Source organism: Physcomitrium patens, chromosome 3 (assembly GCF_059467195.1).
Source record: "Physcomitrium patens ecotype Gransden chromosome 3, ASM5946719v1, whole genome shotgun sequence".
Classification (NCBI taxonomy): Eukaryota; Viridiplantae; Streptophyta; class Bryopsida; order Funariales; family Funariaceae; genus Physcomitrium; species Physcomitrium patens.
Window position 1 is genome coordinate 18,278,718 of NC_143412.1, and position 12,788 is coordinate 18,291,505.

Below are 12,788 nucleotides of genomic sequence, written 5' to 3' on the forward strand. Positions count from 1 at the left end.
TAGAATTTAATTTTTATATTCTACAATTGCTATTTTTTATGTATTCTCTTAGATGTTATATTTAACATGTTTAAGACTATTAATGTAATGCAATAATACAATATTAATATTGTGTTATTATATATTTTATATTACAATATTAATAATATAATATTAATATCAAACTATTAATGTAATGCAATAATACAATATGATTTAAAATAAACAATGAAACAAAATATATATACATACATATTATTAAAGTAAATATAATATATATAATATTAATTAATTAATTATAATATTAGGATTATTCAATTTTAAAAATATTCTACATTTTTAATGATTTTTTAGTTTTGATCATTAGAATTTTGATAGAATGTGATTTAAAATCAAAATCTAATCTTATGCTATTAATATGTCTTCATGTCCAATTACATCATTCCAATCTTTTAATTCCACAAACAATGGATAGAATATCATGCTTACAATTACACATCTATGTCAGTCACATGTAGATTTGTTATGGAATTAGTATCTGTTGTTGTTGATGTATTGCAACTTTGTAACATATAACTCAAGATCTTCCAATGTATTACTCAAAACAAAACTTAAATACAATCTTGAATGCTACCTTGATTATTCATTCTGCTTCTAAAGTACATGTCTGTGATCCATTGAAACATGGAACAAATACTTTACACGTCTTTCATAGTCATTGAAGACATTGATGTATAACATGTTGAATATATAGGAAACACGTGAAAATACTCACACTTCCAATCTACTTTAACACATATATCCTCAAGTTACATTTTGCAACTCCAACCTTTTTAAACCACTGGCTATGGATAACAACACATGTTTGTAATTACACATGTCTAGCCATCAAATGTATGCTTAACGTGTAATCAGTATCTATTATTGTTGATACGTTACAAATTCATAACACAAAACTCAAAAACTGTCAATTTAATATTCAAAGCAAAACTCCAACATAATACTTATGTTTGCTTTGGATTACTTATTTTACTTCTAAAGTACAAGTCCATAACACATTGAAACAGGAAACATATGCTTTACAGGTCTTCCATAGTCACTGAAGACAACGCCTCAGAACATGTGGTATATATTAGACAGGTATGAACCTACACATACACGCATCTAATCCACAGACTATTGGATAAACCTTGAACTCAATGGGGCCCCTGATTTCAGTGGCACTTCAGGATTACTCAAATCGCCTACACAGGCTCGTCTGATTTGTGTTTCTGATCCAACATCCACTGGGTTTCGGTGAACTTCTTACTATTGTTAAGGTCGTCCAACTCGAAGTCAGAATCATCGGCGTGCTCACCATACACGTCGATAATCTCAAGTTCATTCTCCTCTTCCAAGCTAAACTTCTCGAAGTCATAAGATGTGCCGAGCTGGGCATCAGCAAGCACCAATGCACGAGCACGGTCACGGTCCTGTGGATAAGTCCAGTACAACAATGTGTAGATGAGGCAGCAGATAGTGAGGGGGGCGCCCATGGCAGTATACAAAGCCTTGGCAAGTGACTTGGCATTCTCTCTATCAATCTTAGACTCGGCAGTCTGGGAGATTCCAGTCTGCGGTGGAATGTACCCATAAACCTTCTCTGCAAGAATGCCGACCACAGGTGGGGCAAAGGAAGATAACAAGGTTTCAAAGAACCGGTCCAATGCGTAGATGCTTGTCCGTACACTCGGCGGAACAATCTCTGCAAAAATAGGGCTGGCTCACACCCAATCACATCACAAGCAATCAGTCTCCAAATCGTATGCTTCGTACTAAATTTGTTACTACACGCAACAAACAATGCAAAAGTAGAAAAAACTGTCAATAAATACCATGATTCTGAGTTAGAATAGTCAGAGCACTCTGAGGCAAACCAGTAGATGATATGTAACGAAACTTACTTGTTTGTGGCAGCGGCATTCCAGGCTATGGAAAAGCCCAGAATAAAAAGCATGATACCGTGTCACACAGGTGTGGACGAGTCGATGGGCATCACCAGCAGAAGGATGCCAGCCAGAGGCACGCCAAGGCCAGAGCTGATCTGAGACAGCATGATTCGACCTGCGTTTGGCATGCGCAGGGACAGAATATCCCCCATTTTGCCACCGAAAAGACCACCCAGAGAGTTGGCCACAGAAAAAACAGCCAGAAGCACTGCAGTGGTTTCATGTGAGAATCCGATCAGTTCAAGCCACAATGGTGCGAAGGCTAATGCCGCCCATGGGAAATTTCCCGCTAACCCTTGCGCCACAAATATCTGGAAAGTACGAATCTGACAAACGTGCTTTGCCTCTACCTGCATTGCTTTCAGACCGCTCCATAACCCTTGCTTCCTAGAATAAGAAGCACGACAATGCACAGATGTTAACACGATAAAGTTTTCAAAGCAACCTTGGCTTTTTAGAATAATATGAATAATACAAAGGATAACTATACATATAGAAAGCGCGCTGGGATTAAATTGTTTTGATCACCTCCTAAAAAGTCGAAGGTCAATCAATAGTGCTCATGATTCGGCGAATATGAAATTGGAGACCAGTAGTTTGCTTGATGATAATACCCCATTAGAATTCGACCCTTAAAATGCACATGATAGACTCCATTACTTACTGAGATGAAGGATGTCTTCCGGAAAATCTTGGATCAACTGCGAAATAGTAGACCATGACTGAAACTACAATGCTAACGACTGCCACAAGGTGGAAAGACAACCGCCATCCTGGGTAGCCATAAAAGACATGCCCAGCTAAAATCACAGAAAAAAACCCCCCCATGATGGATCCAATGTTGCCTGTCAATTGAAGCCACCCGAACGCTACACCTCTCTGATGCTCTACCGTTGAGTCTGCAACCAGGGACTTTATCGCAGGCACCACCATCGCTAAACAAATACCGTTCAGAGCCCGAGAAATTGCAACCTGTAATCATTGAGCACCTGCTTTTGTTATCTTAAGTGTAAGTTATTTATCAACTGAAATCCGCAAAACCAAGAATCAAGAAACTGGCTCAGTTCATCAGATTGAGTCCAATTCTAGCTCAGCATGCGACTCAGAGCTATTCAGGCGAAACCGCCATGTGGTCGCAATGGGGAGATTAATTTTAGCATGTACAATTCTCTCCTCTTGAAAATGATTTCGTATCCTGGTGATCCAACCGCTCATAACAGATGGAAACGCAAATTTCTGTGTGCGAATTAGGGACAAGCGCTACTCTAATTCCGCAGCTAATTAAGCTTGCAATAGCTAACAACAAAACTTGAGATGCTGCTGCCACTACGATATCATTTCATATAGATGGGCAAAGCTAGGAACCTGCGTGAATGAAGCAGGAATCCCGACAAAAAATATAGCCACGGCCCACAACACTGCCCCGAGCGCAATCACGTTCTTCCTGTTGTGGTTCAATGATGCGTAGGCCGCCAGCGGCGCAAAAATAGCTTGCATCAGAGATCTCACCAAAGTCAAAGATCCAAGCTTGGCGGGGGAGGCATGGAGCTCTAATCCTATCTCCCTGTACACTCCAGGAAGCAATGATTCATCTGCTCGCTCCATGATGGCGGCCAGATTCACCATCAGCAGAGTACGAGTAGCCCCATTATTCCACCACTCGAGACCCCTCATCTCTGTCGTGATTCCCACTACACCTCACTCCTGGAGTAAAATCGACTTGATTCAGCAGATGAGCAGAGCAGTTGTAAACATTAGGTTTTCATCTGCGGCGTTGAGGGTGTGAAACACTCTAGTATTGATAAGGAATTCAAACTCGTTCTGGTGAACGTGCACCACTTGAGCTGATTGGGAGAAGCGCCACATCCTGCAACCTTGATGATATCCAGCAAGCTACATAACTATTTTTCTCCAGCCAACCATGAGTTCGTCACCTCCAGGCCGCGGGAGCATGCCTAACCTTCCAGTGGGGATTAACACTTCAGTGTATGGGGTGGCAATGATTGTTTGAAACACTGGAAATTAGAATACAACCTGTGAACCAAACAGATAGTTTGGTATGAGAACAATTCAACCATGCACAGAAACCCATACGAATCGTTCCAATAAATCAGCTCTCACGAGAACAATGAGACCAGAGAGTGAACAGCATGCTTAACAGGATACTTGCGATGGAAGCTTCATCATCGCTCTCTGTGGCAAAACCAGATCACGATCGAAAGAGCTACACTAGTTGGCTGGGTTGGATTCCTGGGATGGTTGTCGAGGAAGCAGAACCCAGACGACCGAACAAAACGCCTGGAGGGATAAAATATGCTTCGACACGAATCGCAGATCGACAATATTTGCTCAGAGGAATAAGAGAGAGTAGAAAGCTGCGCTAAAAAGTGATAAAAACTTCCATCTTCGGAAAGCTGTACGAGAGAGAGACAGAGAAACGGAGCGGTAGAGCATTCGACCTGGGTCACCAGCTCAGATCTATTCACAACCATCCACATTTAAACCCCAGAAATAGTACAACGCAATGCTAACAGTATCCAAATCTCAAAATAGGGTCCACTTCAAAGATACAAAGGAAAAAGAGAAAAAAAATGACTTCAACGGACGTGGATGGAAAAACAAAACCCACAATTGTTTCGAGATCCTCTTCAAACCAAACCGTCGTCGTCACTGTCACACTCCAGCGAAGGACTACGGACAGATCTGTGTTTTGGGGTCTCCAGACTTCCCGAGACAGTGGCGACAAAGACCTCTATTGCCAACCGACGTGCAAGGCGGAGCAAAGACTGGCCCACACTCAGTGAGAGAAGGAATGGTTGCTCACGAGCACGTAGATCCTGGCGCGCGTTTGCTCTAAAGAAATCGACAAAAACAAGTAAATAACCAAAAACACTTTATGCTCCCATAATGATTCTCGACCCACGTTGGTCACTAACAGAAAAAGCGAAACAAAGGCTCCGATGTGATCGTTGGTGTTCGTGGGCTAAGCGATTGCATGCGCTTAAGCTTGACTTCAACACCCCCCCCCCCCATCAACTTCGCACGATCACAGCCGCACAGGAAGACCGGCTACACCCAGTCGGAAAAGCATAAGAAATTTGAAAAGGATCATAGCACTACCACCAATATCCAGTTGACTCCCTGTTAGTGTTGGAAATTTAAATGAAAGTTCTTCGATTCATTGGACGTGCTACAACTGACCCAAGTCTAGATAAACTTAATATCTCAGAATTTCCACTTAATAATTGACTCAGACTCAGGAATTGCCCTTTAAAATCGTCATGTGTTAAATTCATTACTATCACAATCCAGAGATAAAGAGGCTCAACCATATTAAGACACAACACTGGTTTGCCTTGCATTCGGAATGCCCATCTTTCAAATTTAATATTGAAATTACATAAAATTTTCTCCATAATGATTCTTAATTTCTTGAAGATCAAAATCATTCTGACCCGTTCTATCAATCATCCAGCACATTCAAGCGTAGTATACATAACGGTTGCTACCAAAATGCAAGATTTCTCAAAGAGTTGAAGTGAAAGTCATCAGCCTTTCTACACTTTGAAAACTGCACATTCTGAAATTGGCTCAGCAAGTTGGTGTCCGTGGAATACGATGCAAGTTGCAATATGACTCAAGTAGAGCTGGTAATCAAGAGAGAAGAATCCTACAGTAAGTCCCATCAACGTGGTCTAAGACTCGGCTAAGTTTACAGCTTTGAAAATAACAGACCTCAAAGATGTCTCCAGAGTGAAACTCCAGACTTCCAAGGTTCTAGCTACTTTTCGATAATCCGTTACCAGCCTCCCAAGCCTCCTCATTTCGAGGAACAATAATTCCGTAAACCCCGTGGGTTCGCTTGTAAAGGATGTTGATCTCCCCTGCATACGCCAATTTGAAGCCATCAACACACAAGGATGTATTTCGCAGAGGAAACACAATACAAACTTTTGACACACCTACTTCGTGACAATCGAGACTAACTGAGATTACCCCTTATCCATATAGAAGTGCAGTGTCAGTATTCTCCTTAAACTATGCAATTTTTGTTCCAGTAATGCATCATACGAGGAAGAACAACTCACCACTTTCGACATTGCGGTAGGCGAAGAAATTATGGCCAACATTGACCAATTGCTCGAGAGCTTCGAGTGGTTTCATAGGACGCATTTCAAAGTACTTCGTGCGAACGATCTGCAATAAAATGTTAGGCAAGTCCTACAGTCAAGTTTATGATTATCCAGAAATAAAGAGTTTGATAATACAGCAGTTACATATTCAAATTAAGTTCAATAAGGCACTGAAGTTGCTCAGATTCCCGATGTGTATCACTATTGTTTTAAAACATTTAATCTGGTAATTGTTTTAAAACATTTAATCTGGTAATTGTTTTTAAAAAATAGTGACTTGTGTATGTATTTTATTTATTTATTTAGTTATTTATTTATTTATTTATTTTCAAAAAGAAAAATCTTTTATGAGATAATTTTTGGTGGTAAAACATGGATCCATTATAAAATAATAGTTTTGAGACTATGGTGTAGAAAAAGTTGAATGGACTAAGATAAAGAGAAGGAGATTTTGGAAATTTTATATATATATATATATATATATCTAACTAAGTGTTATTGTAGCATGTTTAAAGTTTAATTTAATTTATGCATGAAAAAAAAAATCTTATTATGTTTGAAGTTTATGAATGCAGTAAACAAATATTATTGGATGTGTTAAAAATGGTCACATTTCTAAGATTACATGTATCATCTAAGATTCATTTATTTATTTATATATTCATTCTAGTTTTTTGTATATTTTTTTACTATTTAATGAAGAAGTTTGAAATGCTACATCATTTAAAACTGAAAACTTGATAACCAATGAAGTTGAATTTTCTTACTTCTTTATATACTTCATTTCACACACATGTACAGTGACAAACAAAACCGAGTACAAAATCTGAAGTACCAACTTTCAAGAGCAATTACAGAAATTTCAATGATTGCTTAATAAATCTGAAAGTTACATGGAATAATACACACAGTCTTATACACATGTACAAAGTTGCACATCAAATTGATAACTAAACATCCTTCTACAAAGTCAAATCAACAACTATGTCTTGTACTCAGTATTGTTCAAAGAAAATCTTCAAACTTCAATATTTAGTCCAATAACCTTTTGCTTCCCAAACAACTGAAATCCTTCTTGGCATACTTATGTATAGTTTCTCACAATCTTTTGCATCAAAACTAGGATAAATACTACAAACATTCTCCCACAATTCTTGAACACCTCTTGGCCTTGGAGTGACTTGGCTTAAATGTTGTTTGAGAAGGGCCCAAAAATGTTCCATTGGATTCAAATCTGGAGATTGAGCTGGCCATTAAAGGAGCTGAAATGGCTGTGAAGAGAGCCAAAACTAAACACTTTTTGTCGTATGTTTGGGATCATTATCATGTTGAAAAACCACCTTAGTAGGATCTAAGTTGTAATTCTGTGTGGTACTTTGCAAGTAGGTTTCTAAAATTTTTTTGTACAAGTGTTGCTCCATTCTACCTTCAATTTGATACCAAGCACCCGGCCCAAAAGCAGTCATACAACCCCAAATCATAATTGAACCACCACCATGTTTGACAGTTTGACTAACATGTTTAGGTCCAGGTCGTTCTCCTTCTCTCAACCAACACCAAGACCTACCATCTGAGTTGATTAGGTTAATCTTTGTCTCATCATTGAAAATAACCCGTCTCCAATCATCAACGGTTCAATTTTTGTATTTATGAGCAAAACTCAACCTTGCAAGAACATGTCTTTTGGCAAGTAGAGGCTTCTTTTGTTGCACACAAGCACCTAAACCAGCTTCTCTCAAACCACGCCTCAAGGTGATGTCTGAGAAGTGTTTACCTGTTTTTTCTCGAAGTTGTTTTGCAACTGCACTTGCCGTTTTGAGACAACCAACAGTGACAAGGTGCACACCAAGTCGCTTCTCTTGCTCTCCTAAAACCTTTGGACGTCCTCTTCTTTGCTTTTCTATTTCACCACTAATCTCCCTCCTCAGATGAGCTACTGAAGACTCACTCATTCCAAGTGAGTCTGCAACTTTTCTTGTAGAAACACCACTCCTAAGCTGCACCAATGCTTGGTGCTTCAATGATTCACACAACTGAGGCATAGAGATACAATTGACAAATCAACTTTCACTATAGATAGTACACAACAAGAGCAACACAACAAACAAAAAATGCCCTCAAATCTTGCAACAAGGAGTGTACATTGAAATTTCGAAATTCAGCAAGAAGAAGCAACCAAAACTGAGTACGCACGTCTGTGTGCTTCTACAACACTTTTCTCATAAACCCTACCTCAAATGATAATGAGATTTTTCATCCATGTAGAGGACTGGATGAATACACACAATAAAAAAGTAATTCTATCAATTGACTTATGTGTCAGTTGGAAGGATCAATGAACTATGAGTGTTCAGATTTTGTACTCGGTTTTGTTTGTCACTGTATATTCCTAGTTGTTTTTTTTCTGAATTTATTCAACCTATTTTTCATTTATTTACGTGTACAAGTGGATAGAGATATACTAATTATAAGCCTTAATTGTCAGGTCTTTTGAGTCAGAGAAAACCAAATTAACCCATGTTATGACTTCTTTCTTTCTTTCTTCAATGTAAAGTTTAAATTTGGATTATTTGAAACAATAACTCAAATTTCAAAACATGTGATCAAAAATTATGACTTAAATGGCATGTTTGTGCTTGAATGATCATCCACTTATATTTTTAATTAACAGCCAGTCGACATTCAGATATTCCATGGATTAATTTAAATAATCTATCTAAGGGTGCTTGGATATTTTTAAAACTTTGATTATGCTGTAAAAACCATGGAATGTTTATACAAGGAAATAAATTTCAACACATACTATTGTTTGGATTGTTTAAATTTTTCAAAATTGATGATGTTTGCCATAGCAGAAGCTGTTAAAAGATTTATATAAATTTAGAAATTCCAGGCTGGCTGTCCTGCACTGTTAATCTTGGTAATTCAAATGTTTTACAATATGTCACTACAAAAAAATTACTCATTAATGTTGGAAAGAGAATGCTTACAGTTATCCTTATTTATCACAAATAATACAACCATTCAACTAACATTTTTGAATCTTGAAGAATTCAGAAATATTATCATCATAAACTTTCATTGTATGTATATATGTATGTACACGACCATAACATTTTGAAATGTTTATTCTACATAACACAGGGACCAAACCGATTGGAGTTTCAAAAGCAACTCATGCTACTTCAATAAATAAAATCCATATTTAAGGTTTGCAATCAAGGCAATCATGTGCATATATCTATATAATAACAGAATTGTGTCCTCCGTTCTGTTTGGCAATCCTTTTATATGTTTATATATATTCACACACACACACACAGTCTGTTTTTTCTTTTTTTAATAAATTGAGTTAATAGAGTCTCCTGTTTTTATTTTATTTTGATTCTTTTGGAACAGCAGGGGTAAACTCTGTGCAAGGGTGAATCAGGCATCAGACTAAAAACATTAATATCTACTTTCCAAAAAAACAATGCATTCTAACTGTGTGATATGACATGGAAGTGACAACACTCAATATATATATATATATATATATATATTTATTTATTTTGAAATAAACCTATTCCAAAATACTCAACCCAAAGGCAAATATGGATGCATGACATTGAATTTCTCATAATATAATGAAGAAAGAATTGTGTACAAGCTTAACTATATACTACTAATTCAGTGTGAGAAATAGAGGATCACACGTGGCTGTTCTTAATGGCACCTAGGTTCCTCCACGCATGCCACCTCAGCTGAAGCTCTTGTCCTACCCACTTGGCGTAGTCCACGTGGGTGACAGCTCACTCGCCAAGTGTCGCCGCTTTTCGTCGGTGCCGTTCTCCGGGACTACTTTCTGAAGTCTCTCCGTCTCTGCCCATTCAATCAACGTTCCTGCCCCGAATCCTCTTCCACTTTTCTAGTAATTGAGCTTCACTCCATGCCTTCCTAATCGCATCGCGCACAATTTTGGAGCAAATCTCGGCGTTTCGCAGACTTACAAGTCGGTTTTCTCATCTGCAAGTTGAGCTAGTCGGAGCTGGGTGTGTGTGGTGACCAGCGGTATGTGGTGAATTTGAGCACGTTCTTTTGTGCATGCTGTGGGTAGATTTCCGTGGCAGAAATTGCTTTCGCGGTTATGGATCTATCCACTTCGCGAGCAGCGCAGTGTCTTGTATCTTGGACGTGGAATAGCTTTTATTCAGATGGCATTGTGTGGCGATAAGTGTGAATTTTGGTGCGGGGAAATATGACTGTGATTCTTGACCAAGATTGATGTAGAGGAAGAATCCTTACGAGACTATGTTGGATGAAATGGTGAGATTTTGAGATTGGTGTGCTGTTCGGTGAGTGCAGATACGCTTCAATTGGAGTTTTAGGGCTTTGCAGCTATGGCAGGGGTCGTAATTAGAGTTTGCACAACCTGGGGCAGAGTTTTTTCTTTAATGCCGAGGCAAGCCGTAGGCGCTGTGATATACAGCAATGTGGACGCAGCTCGGGGAGTGGGGCCGGTAAAAGGCGCTGAAAATGACCCTGCAACTCGAGGGAATGCCCCTGACGACAGACGTGCCGGTGATATACATATCGCGGAGCCTAAGGAGATTACAAAGAAGAAAGTGGCCGAGGTATCGGGGGAGCCTGAAGGCCTTCAGGTAGGTTTAGAATTTGAAATTTATGTAATTAGATGTTGTCGTCAATTCTGTCCATTTTACACTGGCTTGAGCTGCTGGAATCTAAGTGGTCTTTCTTCCAGTTTATATCCTAGAACAGAATGTGTAGCTGGTGGACTCCTTCTGCCGTATCACCTTTCTCAGTTTTGTTGAAAAGCTTCCTCAAGCCAAGCCCGTAAGACAAATTCTGAGGGAACATCCTCATGTGGAAGGTAATGAATCATTTTTTTCTGAAATGGATCGACAATTTGCAATTCAACATACTAAGATGCACATTTAAATGACCTCTCTTAGTGCAGTGAGTGGTAAAATTCTGCACTGACCAAGTTCTGTGCTGCCTAAATCCTGAAATAAACATGTCGGCAGTTAATATCTATCTTCCTCTCTCTCTCTACTACATATATACACACACACGCCAACATCACCAATGAACTATTATTTGCAGCTACCCAAATACTTTTTGATTTTTACTACCAACCACCAGAATCGTTAACCCAGAAGTTTATTTTAACCGCAAGAAATGGTTCTGCTGCTGCCCTTTTGTCTCAAGATAACCAACATTCTTTTCCATTTTGAAAGACAGTAACTTTCTTTTCTGGTTTACGTGCAGTCTAAGGGTTTCAAATCTTAAGTTACAAGATTATAACTATTCCATCTTCTTGGTATAGTGCTCCTTTCTGCTCCGTCAGTTAACGTCGTTTATTCTTTGATTCTAATCAGAACAATATTTGCATGATTCACATACCAATCCTAGCACTGTCCAGTTCTGTTTTGTAAAGAAGTCCTAGATATGTAGTGAGAAAAAATATTTATCTGCTCCACCCGAGCTCTTTTTTGTTGCCCAAATTCTCAATTTTATACAATTGTAGTATTGTGGTTGTATAGGTGGTTTTTGATGTGTTGTGTATACATTTCAAATCTAATATTGTAGATAAATGTCATCTTTGGAATCATCATTCATGAAAACAAGTTTTATTTTTAAAAATATATTATAAGATTTAAAAATAAAAAAGGAATTATATTGTAAGTGATAAATAAGAATTTTTGACAATCTCAATTTTTTTAGATTGGAATGTTGCATAAACACTATAGTTATAATCTTTATTTAGTAGTTTTAATATTTATGTGATAAATTGTATAGAGGTAATGTATCATTACTTGAATTCATTGTCTTTGGAAATTTCCAGTAAATTAATACATAAAAAAACATTTGGAATTGCTCAAATTCTTCGTTTGGAGATACATTTGCTATAGAATTAATTTTTTGTGGTTGACTTTAGAAGTAGTTTTTCTTATTTAATCCTAATATGAAATAAGTTTGAATTATACGATGAAGCATTTTAAAATGACACATCTTAAATCAAATAAATATAAGTTTTTGTAAGATTAATTAATAATTACTATTCTTATGTTATTTTATAAAAAAGAAGAAAGAAAGTATGTACATTTAAAAAAAAAAAAAAAAAAAAAAAAAAAACTAGAATAGCTATAATCAAAGACTAAAAAACTAAAGACTCTTGAAACTAGATTTGAAGCAAGAAAGGAATTAACAAGAATAAGGAAGGTCTTACTATGGCTTCTATATATATTATCTAACTAGAAACTATGTGGCAATATTCTATATGACCTCCATGTATTCAACTTGTAAGACACATGTTTAATTTCTAAAGCAAGTTCCTTATATGTCTGCTACATATCCAACTTGTACCATAAGTGGCCAACATAAGCAACATTTGGTTGACTTGTTGATTAAATTTTCAACCTATCAAACACCTATAAATACATATAAAAGAAAATCTATGACGCTTCTTTACAAGATATTATCAAATTTATCTAATTTTATATATTTCTACCTATTTAGATTACGTAAATAAATATTGAAATAAATATGTCTATGATACTTTGACATAATAAAATTTATTTTTATAAATATCATAATATTTTTTTTAAAGTGAATATTTAAAAATTACCAAGTATCAATCTAACAAATATTCTACTTTAGCCATGAATGTTATTGTGAACCATGGTAA

At 37.2% G+C, this 12,788-nt stretch overlaps 2 protein-coding genes, 1 long non-coding RNA gene and 1 pseudogene across 4 annotated transcripts; 1 reads left to right on the forward strand and 3 right to left on the reverse strand.

Moving 5' to 3' along the window:
- Positions 1 to 874: 874 nt before the first annotated feature.
- On the reverse strand, positions 875 to 4,590 carry LOC112279471 (uncharacterized; annotated as a pseudogene). Its single transcript, XR_016502214.1, has 5 exons — positions 4,127 to 4,590; positions 3,333 to 4,001; positions 2,632 to 2,939; positions 1,923 to 2,354; positions 875 to 1,737 (listed from the first exon to the last, which is right to left on the reverse strand). The product of XR_016502214.1 is annotated as an uncharacterized LOC112279471 (transcript).
- Positions 4,591 to 5,530: 940 nt separating this feature from the next.
- LOC141045250 (ribosome-binding factor PSRP1, chloroplastic-like) lies at positions 5,531 to 6,262 on the reverse strand. The gene is made up of 2 exons (XM_073533036.2): positions 6,056 to 6,262; positions 5,531 to 5,851 (listed from the first exon to the last, which is right to left on the reverse strand). The coding sequence occupies exons 1-2, from the start codon at positions 6,138 to 6,140 to the stop codon at positions 5,745 to 5,747; spliced, it is 192 nt and encodes a 63-aa protein (XP_073389137.1). The 5' UTR covers positions 6,141 to 6,262; the 3' UTR covers positions 5,531 to 5,744.
- A 776-nt stretch (positions 6,263 to 7,038) lies between these two features.
- LOC112279731 (uncharacterized) lies at positions 7,039 to 8,483 on the reverse strand. Its single transcript, XR_012217210.2, has 2 exons — positions 7,875 to 8,483; positions 7,039 to 7,334 (listed from the first exon to the last, which is right to left on the reverse strand). It is a non-coding gene; the product is annotated as an uncharacterized LOC112279731 (long non-coding RNA).
- A 1,493-nt stretch (positions 8,484 to 9,976) lies between these two features.
- Positions 9,977 to 11,640, forward strand: LOC112279729 (uncharacterized). The gene is made up of 2 exons (XM_024514407.3): positions 9,977 to 10,150; positions 10,445 to 11,640. The coding sequence occupies exon 2, from the start codon at positions 10,480 to 10,482 to the stop codon at positions 10,909 to 10,911; it is 432 nt and encodes a 143-aa protein (XP_024370175.1). The 5' UTR covers positions 9,977 to 10,150; positions 10,445 to 10,479; the 3' UTR covers positions 10,912 to 11,640.
- The last annotated feature ends 1,148 nt before the right edge of the window (positions 11,641 to 12,788 follow it).